Consider the following 20134-nt stretch of genomic DNA (forward strand, 5'->3'; position numbering starts at 1 on the left):
CTTCCTTCGGAATTTGTTTGCGGAGGTCAAAAGATAATTCTGCCAATTTCAGATTTTATTTTTTTTGCCTAAACGTGCTTCTTTCCCTCCCAGGCATCCGGAGTCTCTCACTCTCGTTCCAGAATGCAAACATTTTCTACAGTAAGACACAAAACAAGCATTCCAATAGTTTCCTGCATCGTTTGATGGCTTTGCTTTTGGCTGCACTCTTTAGGAAACTTTCTTATTCTAACTTTAATTCTCAAAAATGGGTTCATTTTTGCCTCGGCTCATTCCTGCTGCATTTAATCGCCTCTGTCCGTAACCTTAGCGATTGGAGAGCCCGTCAGATTTGTTTATTCTCATTTAACGATGTAACAAGAGTGACCCTGTTTTCTTTTATTCGTCTTGATAAAAAACCAGGAAGAGAAAACTAATCCGCAGGATTAATTAATTCTGAATATTTCGTAAAGGATATTTTAAAATGCTTTTTTTATAATTAAGGACATTGTACGCCTCAAGGATAATGCACAATGAAAGTGAGTCTTTTTTTTGTTTGGACAAACCTTTTGATGTTTTATTATTAGAAATAAATTGATTGTGTTGAAGGTTCGGGGGCGCAGAGGCGCCATGAACCTGCTCGAAACCACATTGCATGCATGAAAAAGGGAGCAAGGTTTGGACGGTTGACCGTACATACAGTTAAGACTATTTTCTATTTTTACTTAAATTAAAAAGGAATGCAAAACAAATTTGAACGATGCGCTAAAAGTTCAGAGCTTCACTTGTCGGTGAGTGACGGCCATTATGACGGGGGCCAACGACATTTTGGAAACTGCATAACTGTCATGACAAAGGGAGGGGGAACCAACTCGCAATTCCGTATCTTCTGTCGAATGCCACATCTCCACCCAAACTGTCAAAAATTAAGGTGGGAAGTTGTTTTTTTTTGTGATTTACAATGTTGAAAGCAGATGTTAGCATTTCCAAAACTTCCAGGAGAAAGAGCATTCCAAAAGGAAAAGTTTGGGATGATGATTTTTCATGGGTTACCTTCTGGAACATGACGTCTGGTTATAAGGTGTCATGGCGGCGGTGGGGGGGGGGTACCAGATAGTCAATCATGCAGCCACCTTTTTCTCCATCCTTTTGCCCCACGGTCTACTGCCATCTATTTGTTATTTCTCTACCTCCTCCAGCTCTGTCTTCACTTTATTTCTCACCCGCTCTCTTTTTTTCCCTCCTGTGTACATAGTTCTCGTTAATCATTACTCGGCTTCTACCGCTCAGGCTTGTATGGATTTTTGTCAAATTGCCTCTGCCGCATAAATACCACATATACATTTGCACGCATTCAACCCTCAACCGATGTGTGATTAACGTGGGAGTGGGTTTTTGACCCGGACAACAACAAGTAGCGTTCATGCCTCGTCTTTAGCGGGAACGGCTCTGTCGAGGCTGAAGGTCACTGAAGGTCGCAGATGGAATAACTAATAATAATAACTAATGACCTGCACGCCCCTCACTCCTTTGTTCTGTCTGTTCCTTTCTGCTTTGTCCTGGTTTTGCAGTTGAAAACAGTTTGTCATCTGCAAAAGCAGACAGATGAGAGCAAACCGGAGACGGTGGCGACGACGCCTTCGCTAGAGCCTCCAGTTCCCCGCGTTACTACTGGAGGCTGTCTTCAAAGGACGATCGGGCTAAAGCATGAATCGTATTTATGACGTTAATAACTCGAGAGTTATGCAGCTGTCTGCTCATTAAGTCTGCAATTTAAAATCATAATCATTAAATCAGAGTTCGAGACGTTGTAAAAGAAAAGCTCTGATCCCTGTAACCAATTTATTGCAAAATGTATTTACAATGACAATTATTTTATACATGTGATTGATGTTGATTAATTCTGATTAACCTGCCGCCTATTTTTTAATCGATAAACATCACTAATTTAAAAGTGGGTCCTCCCGTTCTGTTGCCAGGCGCCGGATGGCTCCGTCTCCTGGCTTTTTAAAAACGCTTGTGAGGATTATTATTAAAATGGTGCATACAATAATTTCAATTGCTAATGTGGCTGCTGATGCTAATATTGATCATACATAAATAATGGCCTTTAGAGTATCTGACTTTTCCGTCAACTGCGAGTGAATGAATTATCATGTCTGGCACGATGATGCTTCACAGATGATGCACAAACCTGAAACCCTCAGGACAGTAAATAACACACACGCACAGAGAGAGAGAGAGTAAACCAAGAGTTTGACCAATTGTTATGGAAATCAAGGAATATTAATTGGCTAAATTTAATTCATGAGAGGAATTTGTCACAGACGACATCATTAAAAAGCAGCACTATTCTTTTCATTAAACTCCACGCACAGACCTCCCGTGCACTGGATGCGCCTTTGGATATTTAGAAATGTTTAATCGTGTTGTTCACTTATTTTTACTTTAATCATGAAATCAGAATATTTCTCACAGATGAGCTGTTCGCAGCAATTGCTGTTAGCCCGTTAGCCCCTTAAATAGCATCCTCCTTGCCTGTGTTTCCTCATTGAAGTGACTCTTTGTTGGGGATCCTGAGCTCTTCGTGCTTGTTAATCTTTCAGGTGTCCAGTAAAGTTAGCCGGTACTCAGCGGTGAATAATGAGCGCCGCTATAATTTGGCCTTGCTGCACTGTGTAATATCCAGGGCACTGAGCTGTCGCTGAAAGCCTCATTAGCCAATGGGAACGTGAATAAATAGCCAATCACGTGAGAGGATTGTCTCGGCTGTAAAAGCAAGATCAGGAGAACGCTGCAGAAAGCGGATGGCGATTAATAAATAAATAGTTTAACTGATTAAATAAATACACTTCCTGTCAAAGTGGGGATAGCTGTATAATATTAAGGTTGTAAATTTTATTTAGATTTCCATTAGAAAATGCTGACTGAAGCAAAAGACAAGTCATCGCGTGGTGAGTTGGCTTGCCCATCGATAGCAATTCACTGTAATTAGATCCTTCTCCAGAGGGGGAGGTGATCGAATGTGTCTGATCTGATGAGTTCTCTCTTGAACTCGTTTATTTGTTAGCCGCTCCTCAGGACGTCGGCGAAACAAATATGAAACAGAAATCCATTTAGCAAAGCCCGAAGCCATTTCCTTGCAGTTGTGCTAGCAAAATAAAATTCTAAGACAATCAAAAAGCCATAAATTGTGGCTATCAAATGGCTTCCTAAGGTTTACGGTCCAATTCCCCTTGCTGATGTGATTTGGAGTCGTTATTTTGCACCAGTGCGCATAAATGGGAATCGAATTTATATCGAAATGGCATGCCTCATGTTAGATGTGGGAGAAGTGATCAATGATTTCATTAATTGGTTTTCACAGCTCTTATGATGCTCTCCTTCTTGGCCATGTGCCGCTAAGGCTGTTCCCCTTACCCCTTAGAGAGGAGGTCAATGCATGACCTGATCTTTAAGGGTGGAGCCTAGTGGACGCTGGAAAGGTCGATTTAAAAGGCTTAGAAAAAAGTCAAAAGTAACGGACATGAACGCAGTTATTGACTTCACCTGCAATTCCAAATTGTCGAACTTTCCCCGAGGTGATTTTTTTTTTACAGTGTATTGTAGTTCTCTGTTAAGAGTCCATTAGCCGTCTGACAGTGTTCGAGAGGCTGTGAGATGCTGTTAATCAGAGCGTAAGGAAAGGAGTGGAATTAATCTCTAATCACCGAGGCTGTAATCACCCCATATATCAGCAGGGCATACGGGCAAGAAACGGGATTGAGTGCACGGGATAAAACGCGGTGCACGTGGTGAAAGGAAAGGCATCGGTTTCCCATGCAGTTTTGGACACAGCTCAGTTGCTCCGTGTGCATCTTAATTTTAATGCACATTCCTCATTCTCTTAAAAAACTACAGTTTATAACTTATTGCATTTATTATTATTCTGCGATAATTTGTACCACTATCTATTTGCATTTAAATAAACTCACCAATTAATTTTTGCCCTCCACTGGAATCTGGGTCTGATAGCAATGTGTTTGTTCTCTAAGTTTGAGAACTTCGGCCCAATGGTTTAATTTTACGGCCATAAATCAGAAAAAATAGTGGAGGGGAAAAAAAGCTTTTAAAATGTCACGTCCTGTCAGGTTTTCTTTTCTTTTTTTATAGCACAGGGGGTTGATGGAGACCAAAATAGAGATTAAAAGGAGTGTTTTAGGAATTAAGATGGTAGGAACATGAAAAATTAAAACTCGTTGTCAGTCAAGTCCGCTATGTGTAAATAATCTATTTAGAGAAAAAAAAAAAACACATTCTTTTCTGCCCCCTAATGGCCACTACGTTTTAAGGAGAGAGAAAAATGACAATTTTTGTTTGGAAAAAGAACTACATTGTTGCAAAATTTGTTGGGATCAATGAAGTTGGAAGGAAAATGGGAATTTAAAAGAGTTTGAAAGCAAATTTAATATTTTCTAATTGCTAATTGTCTAAAAAAAACACAACAAAACTACAGACAAAAAAATATTAATTTTACCATGTTATATTTTAATTTCTGCAGAGACAAAAATGACAAGCAATTTATTTACACAAAACTGTACAAAAGCAAATAAAAAAAAAATATGTAAAATATCTCATAAATAGAAGTGGACTTGCGCTCAATACACTTTGCCATGTTCGGCTAAGCTGCGTGCATAGTGACTCAAATTCAACAATGACAAAAATGTGTTCCTCAATTTTCTACGTCAACATCCAAGTCGCAGGACAAATAGTAATGGTTAATACCACGAGTCTCATTATTACACACTGTGAAGGCTATATGAATAGAGGGAGGGTCTGAACTGAACACACACCTCAAGGCAGCAAAAGAAATAACCAACTCATAAACAAACAAACAACGGCGTATCGACGGGGGCGGGCGTTGTTTATTCAAGGATCCACTTCAGAGTCCCTGCTTTTATCTGATCTATAAATTCAAAGGCGCACCTTGGAATCATCACAGCAAACGTCGTACCGCTCTCGGGGTTTCATCACCTACTCGTATGCATATGCTGTAAATCTGCATTTTCCGTGTTGCGGCGCTCGCAGCATCCTGAGGTGTGCGTTCTGTCGTCGACTCTCCCTTGCAGCTTTTTTTTTTCCCGTTTCCACTCCTCCTAGTAAGCTGTCACGTTTGCATTTTTTATTCTCTAGGCTCCCTCTACTCTCTGCACCTCTACCGCTTATTTCATGCACAGATAAGTTTAATTGACCTCTGATGGGTGGAACACGACAAAAAAAATCCATTATTTGTTTATTACTACCAACGAGCAACTTTTGAATGTACCTGTACTCACTCTGTGATGCAATATGCGAGGAATGGTTAATCCAACAAGGTAATTGAACCTGATGAATAATTATCATTTGAGAATTACCTGTCAGGTAAACTGACGTTTGACCATTTGACATCATCGGATTTCATCTAAGATATGCAAACTTATTTGTCCATATAAGTCCATTCTTAAATGTCGCTCCATCTACTTTAGTAACCACGTCGACATAATTGCTTATGCACCGTTTCAAAACCGTCATTGAATCATACCAATTGGTATAAAAGGCACAATTGCATATTTGCATTCACACTAGTATTTTTTTTATAGTATTTTTTTCTTCTTCAAATTTTTCAGAAGCACTCTAAATATACAAAGCGGCACAAGATAAAGGAAAATAAAACACACCGTAGTACATTTTCATGATAGTTTTCTGTGGTTTTGACTGTTATCAATGTGAGAAATGAATAAACGGGATTATAAAAGTAAAATACAAGATTGTAAAAATATGCAGATTTGACATTGTGAAGATGACATAAATAAGACATGGTGACTTGCTGATATAATTGAGCGAAATACTATAATGAAATTTGAGCAATAGAGGGGAAAAAAACTCTGATCTTAAGGGATGTACTAAACTGTACTACATTTCTCTTTAGGTATAACAAAAGCAAGCAACAAGGTGTATTACAATGTTTACAAGGAAAACATTTTTTTTGTACATTTTGTTTTACAGATTTTTCTTCTTCCTTCTCAGCAAGTGAAGTAAGTTCCCATTAAAACGTGCAGTAAAAAGTAAATATTTCTGTATACAGTTAAGTATAGGAGCACTTTCCTTCAAACGACAAGTAGTACTTACAGACTATAGATCGGCAGAATGCAAAAAAGAAAGCAGCTCCAGTCAAACCAAAGGGGAATCTGCTAACATACAAAAAGTTCCATTGCATCTGATTATTCTTTTGCTTCGTTACAGACATGAGATTTTGTGCCTCTGTAGTTGCGAAGAAAGAAAAATCGTGACGGTTAGACGGGAAGCACAACATCTCAACATGGTGATGTGGCCGCCGGTACGTGGTCTGTAGGCGCCGGTTTGGAGGATTTAATGGGTATTTTAGTTGAGGCATCACATTCTCATCATTCAATCTCAATCTTCGTGTTATGCATACTTAAAGCAATGCTCTCCCAGAAAGCTATCTTTGTGTGTGGTTGGCGAATGCTTCATCCTGTTTGGCGAAGATTTGGTTTCACGTCTTTTCGCAAACCTTTATTCCGGATTTTTTTTTTATTCGATATATAATTAAATCCTTGTATTTCCACTTTTTTGATTGAACTTTCTTGAGCTGATTCTTACATTCGTGCTCAAAGGGGCGCCTTGGCTGTTTACTATGGAAAGCAACATCTACTAGTGCTAAAAGGGCTCTTGGACAGCCGTGCGTAGGTCGCCGTGAAAGGCTCGAGGAAAAAGTGACAAAAGAAGTTGATGCTTGTTGGTTTTATGTGTACATGATGATATTTATTGCTCAGTCTATTACACAAGGAGAAAAAAATGTGAGACATGATGATAAAAAGCTGTCCTTGAAGCTGTTTTAGCACCAGCTTGGCCACATTAAGCCCTAATAAGCCGGTGTATTATCGGTGTACAGAGAGTATACACTAAATATAGCTGGGACACACGCTGTATATACTGCATATCTTACCCATAAACACACAGAATTTCAATTTCACCTCCAACATTTTAATCAAGGCATGCCACACAATGTTGTTGCCCAAGCATTTCGATCAGTGCAGCAGCGCCACTGGCCTGAATTACATGGATCTCGCTTTTCTGCCAATGTGTGTGCGTCTGTGTGTGCTATTGACAACAAACAGGGTAAGTAGTACGAACAGTGGAATCCCACCGGAGTGATCCGAATATGCGCAAACATGCTTTTCTAGCCAAACGCGGCGACATGTCTTGGTTTTAAAATGTGCAGTTTCGCGAGACAGGCTTTGGTCTCGACCTAACCAATCAAAGACAGGGAACAAGAGACTGAGGAAGGGAGACTAAACTGAATGACAGCAGTTAGCATTGTTGCTGTGGGTTGATGTGTATGTACAATGAGTTACGTTCCACCTGTGAAGAGTGCGCACACTGGTAGGTTAGTCAGCCAGCATACGTCCGTCAAGGTATACCAGTAGTGTCGCAGTCTGAAGCAAAGTGTTGCAGCAAATCCCATTGGTCTGTCCAATAGTCTCTCATCCGGACAGGACTAAGTGGTTTTTTTGGGCTGTATATTTAAAGCTTAGTCTTTGCTGTCCAACTTGAATACGGTCAAGTTTTTGGTCTTTGCTATAAAGCAACTTGTATTCCAACAGCCAAGACGATGGAATCCAGAGGCAGCTCAGTAAAGCAGAGACCATTACATCTTATATATCGATACAGCCTCTGAGCATTGTGGCTGGAGTGTTCCACACAAAAAAAGGCATCGCCAGACACACTTTAAAGTCAAAATAGTCCACATGTACAACTCGTTTCTACAAAAGTCACAAACATAAAAAGAAATGGTCTCTATTTGTACAGTGCCATCTTCGCAGGATGGGGTCTCCCCTGGGGCGACAGCAGGAAATGCATGCATGTACTGTATATGTAAAATGAGCTGATTATTGTACAGATCGACTGACAGGGAGCAGATTGTGTCCAAAGAGCCCAACTCGCCACGAGAACAGCCTCGTATTTGCCCTCGGTTTTCCCTCCTCCTCCTTTGTTCCAGGTAATGGCTGGAATATCACTTAAAAAGTGGTACTATATTTATATTTCTACTCCATTAAGGAGCAGTCCTAAAAGTCTTTGGAGCAAGGTTAGTCCTCATGTGGAACAAGGGCAGCACAAAGTTTCTAGAGCTGTCGTGGTGGTACGACCCTACTGAGAGTTTTTATACCGTACGTTGTGGCACAGGTGCATCCAACCCTCCCATCTCACAGGTAGACCTCCCGCCGTTTCAGAGTACCACATGATGTGGGCTTGTACTCCCCAGTAGGTGCAAGAGGGATTTCCTCAATGGGGTGACCTAGCTCTTCCTCCCCGCTTCCTGGTGAGTTGCAAGAGGGTGATCCAAAGGCCTCGTAATTGGAGGAGGAGGAAGCCATCTTCTTGTTGAGCAGGTTGCGATTGTGGGCGGCCGCGGGGTCTCCATTGGCCATGGCGGCCATGGCGGCCATGGCGAGGGTCTCTTGGCTGCCGGGCTGCTCTGCGCTGCTGCTGCTGCCGCTGCCAGTGCCGCTCATGAAAGTGGAAAGCTTTGGTTGTTGTGGAGTGGTGGTTGACTTGGAAGGCCGTCGCTCGGGCGACGTGCGCACAGGCATCCAACAGGAGTCAGAGTGGCCGTACTCGTCGCATTCCCGGGTGCACTTGCCAGTCATGGCTACGTCAGGCAAAGGCCGGGCGTCTAGAGGGAGCAGAAGGAGACAGACTAAAGTCAGTGATACAGTTTGCTTCACCGAAGAGTGATATTTTTAGCTAAATAAAGTCCCCTGCACTTAGTGTTTGTGTGTGATATGATTATGATTTCCTTAATTAGATGTGTGAATATGTATTTTCTCCCTAGTGGGCTCATCACCACATCCAAATGTAAATGGGTAAAGTGGAAAAACAACAAAAACTGCTGACAATGAGAGCCAGACACATGTTGCCACAGCCGATGCACGATCACTAGTGGACAGAATTCAGCTTCGGTGGATAAAAAATTGTTTTTCATGCAGAGCCCAAACCACATGACAGGAAAACAACGGGGAAAGGAAGACTCCCACGGCTACAACAAAAGCCTCAAACTGAAGAACAATGGCGTGAATCCGAGTTGAAATAATGTCATGCTTCAAAAACATATTTATGCAGGAGGGGAAGGGAATGAGAAATCGATGGCGTAGAAAGGAGGTCGGATTCTGTTGTCTGACTTAGCTTCTAGAATTCAAGATGCTGAATTGAATCTGCTCCGTTTGTCTGTATATTTGTAAGATAGGAGCGCCAACAGCACCATGTTTTCTTATCTCATGATTGACAGATGGCAATCACGCCATGATCTAAGTAGCTTAATAGCTTTGTGAGGCTAAGGCGTCCTGATATCCTCTTAAACCCACTAATAGGGGCCTTAACCGATTACCTAGCGAAGAGCTGGACTCAGATTACCTACATCTACTGCATTATTTTGGAAGGCAAACTGTTTGCTTACTGTGCTACGCCGGGGACAACACGTTTGACAGATCCCCCTACTGTCAGATGGTACAAGAGTTAATTCCAGTGCAATATACGAGATGTAATTATCCCAAATGCAGCACGACAGAGTGGAGCAGCTGGCTCAATGTAAGACTGAAAGGAAGGAAGGGGGGGCTGCTCCAAAGCCACGGCCGTATGCTCAGACGTTGTGCAGTACAGAGTCAAGAGGAGTGTGTTGTTAGATGCTACGTTAAACATCATTTATTGAATGAGAAGTGCTGTGAAGTATGGAAAGAAAATCAAGCAAAGTGAAGGTGAGTGCAAAGCAAGCCAAGCATACCTTTCACCCATAGTACAAAAAAAAGAGAAAAAAGCAAGAATTTGGACCATGGCTTACTTTTAATGCTCTTTTTCTCCTGTAAAAGAAACAAAATAGAACAGAAATCACTCTTTATGCTTTCCACTTATGCATTAGTATATATATATAGGTATAAACATGTAATGTAGGAGAATTACTTGAGGAAAAAAACCCGAAACGGCACCACAACACGGCGTTATGCAGAGCAGACACATGGCTGAAGACACAATGAAGCCGAGACAGAGACGGCAAAGACAGAGAGCGTAGGACAATAGAATGAGACTCGTGTGGCCCTACCCGTTTAAGTTTTTTTAATCAAAAAAATCAATTAATCGTTTGGCTACGAATAAGAAAAGTCAACTCACTAAGAGTGACATTCATGTGCTGCTTGAACTCCAGAATCCATTTTCATGCAACGAGCATAAACTGATAATTGCCAGCTATATAGCAAATGCCTCAGGGAGCAACTTTCACTTGAGAGAGAAATCAAATAAGTTTTTTGTTGTCATTAGTGAGCTCCAAACAAATGAGCGTCTCTGTTTAATGAAATGAAAACATCTAAGCAAATGAGGAGGCGGGCATGAAAACAAGAGTGGCAATATACAAATGGCTAACATGCCAGTGGATGGTGGTGAGAAGGATCATGCTGGCTTATGGATCATAGAATCTTTGACGTATTTGTCTCACTCTTCACCGTCAGCTTGACAAACAAAACCCACAATGCCTGGTGTTTCCTGTGAGGTTGCAAGCAGTCCGCCCGCCCTGCCTGCTAGTTAGCTTGTGCTGTGTGCGCTGAAAGGCAGATTATGTCTAAGCCATGGTCCATTGACTCTGCAGGGTTGCTAAAATTGAAGACGTTTCCAACTGAGCTAATGAATTAGGCTGCTATATCATGGCAAAAAAGTGTCACCTCCCTCTGAGGTCGGGCTAATCAATAAGAGTGTTTTAAAACCACTGCAATAAATCCGTCCTTCAGATCAGCCTCGGCGTTAACTAGTACTTGAACCTGTTGGCTGAAGGAACGGCTGCAGGGAGCGCTAAATTAATTTCAGCGTCCTCTCAGCCTGGTTTTTATTATTTATTCATTCTGACAGGATCATAAGTCATCAGAGTTAAAAAGCAAATTGCATCACAATATGGTTGAGATATAATAGGTTGCCTCGATTATTTCTGAGAACGAGGCACGCAACGTCGTTCTCAAACGTATCCAAAGGCCATTTCGAGACCCAATTCGAAAAAATCAGGACGTAGAAAACATCTTTGGAGAAAAGCCCTTCAAGCACATGGAGCGCTGCGCCGGGCTTTTGTGACTCGATCACAAAAACATCCTGCGAGTCACAACGCGACACAATGCAAGTGGGTCATTAAGCTGTGTCGAGAAAAAAAAAGCCTTCCTGCACGACCGAAGGCCTTCCATCCCAGGTTACATCCCCCAAAGGCCTGTGCCTTTTCATTTGGGGATCAAGAGCTTGAAAGCAGCAGCATTAGCCTTCTTTTACTGAAAAAACGCTGAGCTGGAAGCAGGAAGGAAGGGTATACGGGAACAACCGAGGGGCAGAAAGGAAGTGCAGCCCCCTTCCCAGAGTTCTAACTCCATGTGGACAAAAGCGGCTTGTCACTGGAGCGATGATTAGCCGACATGGAAGAGATATTTATACCTCGTGTCTACAGTGCAGACTTTCTCCATTTGTGCCGGGCTGAAAGTGGGCCAGTGGCTTTTCTTAGATGGCTTTAGTCAGCCACCCAATCAGATGACTAGCTTACTTTGTGGGGTGTTTCATAAGAGCCTCCTCTGGTGGGACCCAGCAGCGATTCGATGCGGCGGCTTTAGCGCTCGCTAAGATCATACAGTGGTGGGGGGGAAAAATGAACCAGAGACTTGTACTGTTGCCCCTTCTGGGCAAATATGCTAGCTAATAGCTGCTGCGTGGGCAATTACAGTCAAGGTGCTGTGCACTGGGATTCCAATGCAGCTTGTCATCAACATCCACTCTCCGCCAGTCTCGTCTCAGCATCGCTTCTTTCCTCGCTATATTTTGCGATGAAACTCCGGAGCTCTCTGACCTCTCAACCCCCTTTTTTTTCAGGCCGGCGGATTCGAGTATGCATCAGAGACTCCGAGAGAAAGGCACGGAGCGAGGGATGAGAAAGGAGAGGGAAAGAGGACGAAGCAGAGGTGAGGCGCCCGCGTGCATTATCGCGCGTCTGTACCGTGTCTTTGACGGACGCCGCAGTTGTAACGGACAGTGGATAGGGGTCAAAGCGGGAGGGGGGGGGGAGGATGACAAGAGGGGAGGGAGGGATCAAGGAGCAGAGGCTCGAAGGGCGGAGAGCGTTTGTGCCACAGGCCAAAGAGAGGAGACGGAGAGGAGAAGGGGAGGACAGGAGAGAAGGAGCGCCGATAAAGAGGCCTTTGATAATAGAAGTTTCAGCATACTTTAAATAAATCATGGAAACATGTGCTCTCAGGTGAAGCCTCGCATTAACCAATCATTCAACAGCGAAGCCTTGTGTGCCTCCCCACTAATGCGGCCTAATATGCTTCCATCACGTTACTCGCGTTAAGAAAGCTAAAATGAGACGCTCGTACCTCCAGATGGCATCTACCCCCAACCCGCGTGGTTTTAATTCAGACCGAAACCAAGCTTCTATTTGATCCGGACAGGCAAAGGGGATGAGGCAGAACGGGACGCGAGAGGGCGCCTGTGTGGGAATGCCGAGTGGTGCTCGGGAAATGGCTTCCTGATTGCCTCGCACCCCCCCCCCTCATCAAAAGGCCTCCCCGTATATGGACGGATCTATTTTGCACGGCAGAGCAATCAGCGCGAAGATGACAGTGTACATTGGCGGGTGTCACACAGATTACTCCGTGTGGCTGAGGGAGAGAAAATGAAATATTTATCCCGGGAAAAACCAGCTGTGGGAAATGCTCCTGACAAAATAGGAGAGGAGAGGGAAAAAGAGACGAATAAAAAGTGACGCGAGGAGACAGCGACATCGACACGGATGAAAGTCGACGAGAAAAAAACCAAAGAGCTGTGGTTTTATTCTCTCTCCCTTTCTGCTCGTTCTAATAGGATTTCTTTTAATTCAGTGAAAGTTGATGACTAATTGTGGCGGAAGAGCGCGTCTCCGTGTCTCTGCGTCCCGTCCCCCCCGCGCCCCCCCGCGTAGCATCGCCTCGGAGCTAAGAGGTCGTCTGATGTCGACACTGACAGAGACGCTCGTCCAAGGAAAGGTGGAAGCTTGGGAAAAAATGTCAGAAAAAGAAGAGAGGCCAGAAAAAAATACAGTGGGGGGGGGGATAATCGCTGCTGCATTATTAATGTTGCGACGGCGAGTTCAGACGGGACAATATCAACAGGAAGAAGCGACATTTGTCTTTCTCTCGCTAAGATGTTTGCCAGATAATTAATGGAGGATGGAGGAGGGACAGATACGCAGCAATGCAGGAGAAAAGGAAGAACAAAAGGGGAATCCTGGGGAGCAACGACCTTTTGGAAAACCAAGTTGTGGCGTGCTCAGGGCGCATCGGCGTTAATTGATGCCGATGGCAGTGGAGGGATTTTCAAACGGTTCAAATCTCAAATGCACAACCCCAAAATCTCAGTCCCGTTGGAAAAGTACGTTAAATAACGCGCTTTCACCGCCACATCGATAGGCAATAACACAATTCCTTTCTCCGACGTAACCTTTTCCCTTTCGGAGCTGTGCTCGGAGGCCGGCGACAAGAATGCCTCGAAAAGAGGCAGCAGGAGATCTATTGTCTTTCCTGCTGAGCTTCTTGAAGTATTTACTGCTTGGCAAGGGCATCTGAGGGAATAATCTGGAACCTCCTGCTACGCCTTGAGATGTGCAGGAGAAGAAAAGGAGGGTTGACTGAGCGAGGGAGTGAAAAGATACCTAGACCTCCTCGAGGTCTGTGATGAGCTGTCACCTCCTGACTTGCAAATGCCCGATCTCTTTTTGGAACAAAGTACACAAGATGGAAGATGTGTTCTAGACACACTTCCTTTTGATTCCCCCGCTTTGCTAGTTTAGCTTGGGAGGTAAAGCTTGTGGTATGGGGTGGATGTTTGTTCTCACAGAAGGGTCACCCCTCCTCCTGGGATGATGGATGCACTGCGGCCTGCTCCTGAGGTAATTAATTGAGGATAAATCACTTAGCATAATTTCATTCCGTGACAACCTCTCAGCCAATCATCGGTGGCGACTCAGACTCTTCCTCCCCTCTGGACACATCCTCTATAAGTAAAGCGTACCTGCGTGTCTGTGGTCGTGCACGCAGACACGCTAACATGCATGTGAGAGGATTTGCAGGTGAAGCTCCTATCTGCAGCAGGTGGTGTTTACTGTCTCGGGTGTTTGAGCAGCACAGACGAGCATCCTCAGAGCTTTTCCGACCTTTGACCTCATCTATAAATGGGGCCAACAGGAAGATGACGTGGAGCAAAGAGTACAAAAGTGACTCATCCACCCCAGCTAATAAGAGTGATGGCGCTGGCTTCCTGCCACACACTGAAACAAAAATTCTGCCACGCTAAATATGTTATAAAATCCACAAAAAGCTGAAAACAGAAAACATTTCTTCAATTCATAAATGCTTGAAGAGACACCCAATGGCAGCATGAAATAAAGCACTGCAGCTCCTGTTTTTCGCGCCACTCTTTATGCAGCATTCTGAGCTTATACAAAATACTCCAGAAGACCCGCACGGATTAGCGTTAGCCGCTCTGCCGCGACGCGCACGCTCAAAACACTGCTAGCAACCGATAAAGCGACGTGGCATCTTCGCCTCATTTTTACCCACAAACGCCGTGGGGTTGAAGCAAACCTTGCATTAGCCATGCAGCATATGTGAAGTGTGTGTGTGTGTGTGTGTGTGCTCAGCATTCCCAGCCACAGACAACGGAAGCACACAGTATTCATTTGGAAAAGACAAACACAAGACAGGGCGGTGGGTGTGTAGAAAATGGTAGGGCTTGCACTGAGCTACTGTGAGTGTGTCAGCGAGGGGTTAAATCAGTTGGAAAATGTGTAGTTTTGTTTTATTGTTTATTATTCCTCTAAATTCCCTCTCACTCCGTCGCTCCCTTCCTCGCCATCCCTCTCCAGTCTTGAGAAGAAGTGTCGTTGCTTCTCCTACACTCTCGCTCTTATCGCAGACGCCCAGGCACGCTCGCACAATGGCCTGTTTTACACCGTTAAATGGTTATTTGTCAAAATACAATTTCGATTAAATTCTCCCTTAAATAAATAAAAATCAGAAGAAAACAAAAAAGGAGGGAGGGGTCGGTGCGTTTGCTTTTTTCCCCACTGATCATTCTAATAAGATAAAACATCTAAATCATAGCGAGAGTTAAAAAAACAAATCTGGTGGCGACTGCGGCGTTCCCTGATTTTCTTTTTTTTTTATCTCATGCAGTTAAAATGATGGTGCCTGTATAGAAAACAATTCGACCAGCAAGCAGTTTCTTAATGTGACAAAATAAAATCAGTCTGAACTCTCATCTGCGTCTCACAAGCGCCTCAGAATATTGCTAATTTAATCCTAAACTATATTTTCTTATCTCCTTTACAATCTTCATCATGGAGTTTAGCTCCTTTAAGAAGAACAAATAATGATGCTCAGCCATGTTTTTTTTAACGACACTCTTATGTTGTGAGCACTTTTCATGACCTCGCCAATCCCAAAGAGGTTTTGCATGTTGGAGTCAATTATGTAGCCGAAAAAAACCCTCATCTGAACATTTCGACTATCTTCTCCTGCTCGGCCTTCTTCGGCGACCGAGGCGGAGCCTGGGTGACGTAACCGTTCATCAGTGCGTGATTTCCTGCAACTAAGTCTGCAGGGAGACGACAAGGCTCTCTCCAGTCATCACTCAAACGTCGTTTACGGTTTAATCCCCTCCAAAAAACGAGTTTCATCAACATTGGCACGTATTGCATGGATGAACAAGAAAGCGAGATGCCCCAAAGTGGAGTCAATAACAACGCCACTCTTTCAACCCACAACACACACACCCTCCTTAAAAGGCCAGTTTAGCAGCGTAGAGCTACAGCGGCGTGGCTGGAGTGATACACAGTGCATTATTTAAAGCACCCAGGGCCCAATTTGTCACTCTGGTGGGTTCATCACAGGCGAACACCCTTTATGAAATGCACTTTTCACGCTGCGTGTCGGAGGGATCAAAGCAGCAGCAGCAGCAGCAGCCGCCGCCTCGCCTGTGTCTCCCTCTTCAGTCGCCCTGCTCCGTATCCCGCTGACAAAATGAGTCCATTTAAACCAAATGGATCCCCCCCATCAAAAATCACAAGAGAAGTGGGTGAGGGGGGGCTAGACGGGGAGAAAGAGATTCGTATTGTGGCTGTTTGACGTTTGGACAGGTGGCCAGTAACTAGGGAACAGGGACAGCCTGTCACTTATATTGACTAAAATTGGTTGGATAGAGGACATAAATGCCACATCACTGTATCAGAGCTGAAGTCGGCTTCCTGCTAAATTGAGGAGAAGGTCAAAGCTAGCATGTAAAAGTGCAGCGTGTGATGAAAATAGTCTTGTTTTCTCTGCTCTTTCTGGGAGTCAAGTCACACATTTTATTTTATTTGACTGAACGTGCTGGGTATCAATAGTTCAAAGGCGAAACATTACTTTAAGGCGAATTCAGTACATTGGACTCTTTACTGCCATTATGCATTAGCTGCTAGCGCGTGCAGCTAGCTCAGAAGGCATGTGATCAAGACTTTGAAGTGGACAGCAACTCCAGCAAATACGACGAACAGGTTGGAGATTTTTCGTTTCCACGGTTTTAATTCCCAGCGGTCAAAAAGCCGTAACGCAGCACTATCCCTTCGCTAATCAGCAGTTCTCGAGAAAGACGGTAAATGAATACCTGGGAGTGTGTTTGCCTCAGCATTCTCTGCATTATTTCCGGCTCATGCGAAACTCAAATTAATTTGACATGATGGCGCAGGGTACATAACTTCACCGTGGCTTTTCTCCTTTGCCTTTGAAGCACAGAAAACACGCTTCATTAGTCATTCAGCTTGACAGGCCTATTCCCCCCCCCCTCCACCTCCTCCTTTTTTGCAAAGCTCCCAACCAATTGATTTTTCCTCTTTCCTCTGCCCCCCCCCCCCCCCCTTCCCGTCCTTGATTCTAATGCTTCTTGGTTGTGGGAAATATTTATTCAGATTGATCGATGACGGAGCTAGTCTTTCATGAGCGTTAGAACTCAAACTCTTTTTGTCCCACTGATGTCTCCAAATATCAATCACCAGTGGGTAAAGGGAGGAAGGCTGGACTACTGATTAGGGGCCCCCAAAGGCCAGACTCATTTTCCTTCTGTACTATAGAGAACAGAAGACGATACCGCCACACATCTGATGATTTGTCTTGCAGGCTCATCGCCATTAAAACTTTTGTGCCAATGGTTGATGCACCTGAATCACATCCAGACACCAGTGAGTTTGGGCCGGAGGTGGAAAAAGTTGTTTGCTTGCTGTGCGTGACGCATTTACCGAAGGCTAGAGGGTGTCCTCCAATGATAATTCCTGCTTCTGTGTTGTTACCATTAAAATTGCAGAGCCAACAGGATATTTTCTGCATCAATTTTTTATAACATCGAGTCTCGACACCCCCCCTTCTGACACCCTTACACTGAATAATGATAAAGTCCTCAAAGCCTTTGCATCTCCCTCTCTTTCCGGATGAATGCAGGAGAGGTTTTATGTATCAGGCATGTATTCGGGATGCAGACAGGACAGCGGTCTACCTCAAGGGACTTGGACTTTTTTGTGTGTGTGTGTGTGTGCTATCGCCCAGATGAGCACCTTCACATGCGTGGATGCACACATGCGCCAACATCCTCCTTGTCTGCACAAAGGGAAACATGAATGCTACCCCAGCGAGGCTGAATTATTGTTTTCACCAAAAAAGAAATATCTCCAGAGGTGACCTGGGAACTCGATTTGCTGTCATATAAATGCAGGAGAGAAGAATATGTGCATGCATTTAAACAGCAGCCCCCACACACACATACTGTACTGCACAGCCCATTGAAATAATGTACAGTAGAGATGGCAGCCAAGTTAGTAAACGCATTACGTCTAATCCTCATGAATATCACAACCCGATCTGACTCGACTGCTCTTTTCGTGTTTTCATTTTCATATTCTGCTGTGACATCCAAGATAAAAGCACATCATTGCAGCAAACTAAAACTCCGCAAAGCCCCGTTACACCAATTGCTGCATGCAAGGTCATATGTAAATATGCTTCCCCTGCAGCTGGGGAGACGGAAGCATCACGAGCCGTGTCGGCGTCGTAAAAAAAACGCTCTCATTTTAGCCTTAGCAAAATACGTTGTGAGGAAATGTTCCGGAGGTACAGTCAAAACACTGGTCACTTCAGCCTCATTAACATCCTCGCGCCGCACGCGCCTGTGTTCGCCCGTCATGCGCGGAGACCAGAAGTAGTCTAGCGACTCGTTTGTGGTCCCGGTTAAACTCTTATCATGGAGAGAGTCTTCAAGAAAGAGGTTGCAAAAATGATATTAAACTAAAAGCGCTGGATTTAGCTCTTTCTATGCGCAGAGCTGAGGCAAAAAAAAAAAAGAAAGTATCTTTTGGTGACTCCCAACTTAATCCTGGCAAAGCCGACAGAGTATCTGCTTTCTATCCGTCTCACTGGTTGAAAGATTAGCATTATCTTTGTGCTTTAGATGAAAAGAATTTACTCCGAGTCGGAGAAGATAGTTAGATCCAGAACAAAACACAGACTGTAAATGAGCCATTAAAGTGGAGTTAAGGAAGGACGTGGCATTTTAAAACCTGATGGGCATCACTCCCCCCCTCTCACAAATACATGAGATCAGTTAGACGGACACGGAATCTGCATCGTTGGCGGCTCGATGATTGCAACAAAATTAAGCGTAAGAGGGAAATGCAATCAACGAAAGGTAAAGAGGGAGTAAAGGATTCAATGGAGAGAGAGAGAGGCAACATACTTGGGAATTTAATAAGGCTGAGCGCTCCTCAATAATATCACTTCACAGAGTCCTCTGGGAAACATGAAATGTGCCGATGAAGGATGATGCCTTCCTCTGACAGACGGGATGTACTAAAAGTGCAGTAGAAAAAAAACATCAGAATGCATCACTGCAATATCTAACGTACATGCAAATGTGCTCCAGGCATCACTTTAAAGAATAAAGTGATGCTCCGACCATAAACAGACGGCATGACGAAGGTGTGTAGCCTCCTAAATCTTGCACCGATGTGTTATTGTTTATTTGTGTTTCTCACTCTTCGTGGCGAGTCTTTCCACGAGAGTTTGCTCCACTAGTGTCGAGCATCCCACAAATCCTATCGTCAGTTCTTTGTTTTTGGAATATCTTCTATTCGATTCTCGAGCTAACTCACGCACGTCAAGCCCAACGTGTTCATGTTGTGATGCCAAAACGCCGGAGAGGTGCTCCCCGTGAACCGTCACGCCCCGTCTACCTAACATAAAAAGACAGCCTTTCACACTGCTGAGTCCGATGACACTTACATGCCACACTGCCGGGCGATGCAGGAATCACCCTGCGGCTGTACCGAGCCTTGAATTTAGGACATGGACTTTTTTTCGGTCCCATTCCCGTCTCCTGTCACTACCTCACCGGGACCTGCTCATGCTTGACAAAAAAAACCCAAACATGTACCTTGCTCACCGCCGCCAAAACGGACTAGCGGTTTTCAGATGGGGGACACAAAGCGTGAAAGGGGGAAAAACATGGACCTCCCCCACCCCCCCCCCCCCTTCTCTCTTCCTTGTTGAGCAGAAGCATCCTCCCCTTCCTTGCGACTCTGCTCACCTGCCCTTTTGTCTCCAATAATCCGCTCTCACACCCTCACTCAATCTCACTTTTTTCCCTTCTATACCTTTAAATATTTCCTCCAAGTTGTCCCCCCTAGTCATCCCTGCTCTCCTCACCCCCATCCATCCCTCTCATCGTCTACCTACCTCCGTCTCTGATGATCGGCCAACGACTCACAATTGGCAACATTTTTTTGCACTGGTGGGTGGATTTACTAAAAGGCCCCCCCTCTCCTCCCTGAGACAGCGCTCCTATACAGCTCTGCTATGTGGGGACCCACGCCCCCCCCCGCCGGTAAAGCTCTGAAGCCCTATCACTTAGCATGCACTGGGCTCGACTCCCAGGAGGAGAGAGAGGCGCTATGGAGGAGCAAGGGAGAAGAAAGCAGTAATGTCTGAGTGAGTGGAATACTAATAAAGTGCAGCACTCGAGAAGGGGAGGCGGAAAAAGACGGCGTTCT

At 44.3% G+C, this 20134-nt stretch overlaps 1 protein-coding gene across 1 annotated transcript in view; it reads right to left on the minus strand.

Moving 5' to 3' along the window:
- Positions 1-8222: 8222 nt before the first annotated feature.
- The window catches only part of pcdh7b (protocadherin 7b), a 74464-nt gene continuing 62552 nt past the window's right edge, over positions 8223-20134 (minus strand). The window contains exon 3 of the mRNA XM_068756082.1: positions 8223-8692. Within this exon, the coding sequence (XP_068612183.1) occupies positions 8223-8692 (470 nt within the window). The remainder of the gene's footprint in view (positions 8693-20134) is intronic.

The sequence above is a fragment of the Brachionichthys hirsutus genome, chromosome 23 (genome assembly GCF_040956055.1).
Source record: "Brachionichthys hirsutus isolate HB-005 chromosome 23, CSIRO-AGI_Bhir_v1, whole genome shotgun sequence".
NCBI classification, from domain to species: domain Eukaryota; kingdom Metazoa; phylum Chordata; class Actinopteri; order Lophiiformes; family Brachionichthyidae; genus Brachionichthys; species Brachionichthys hirsutus.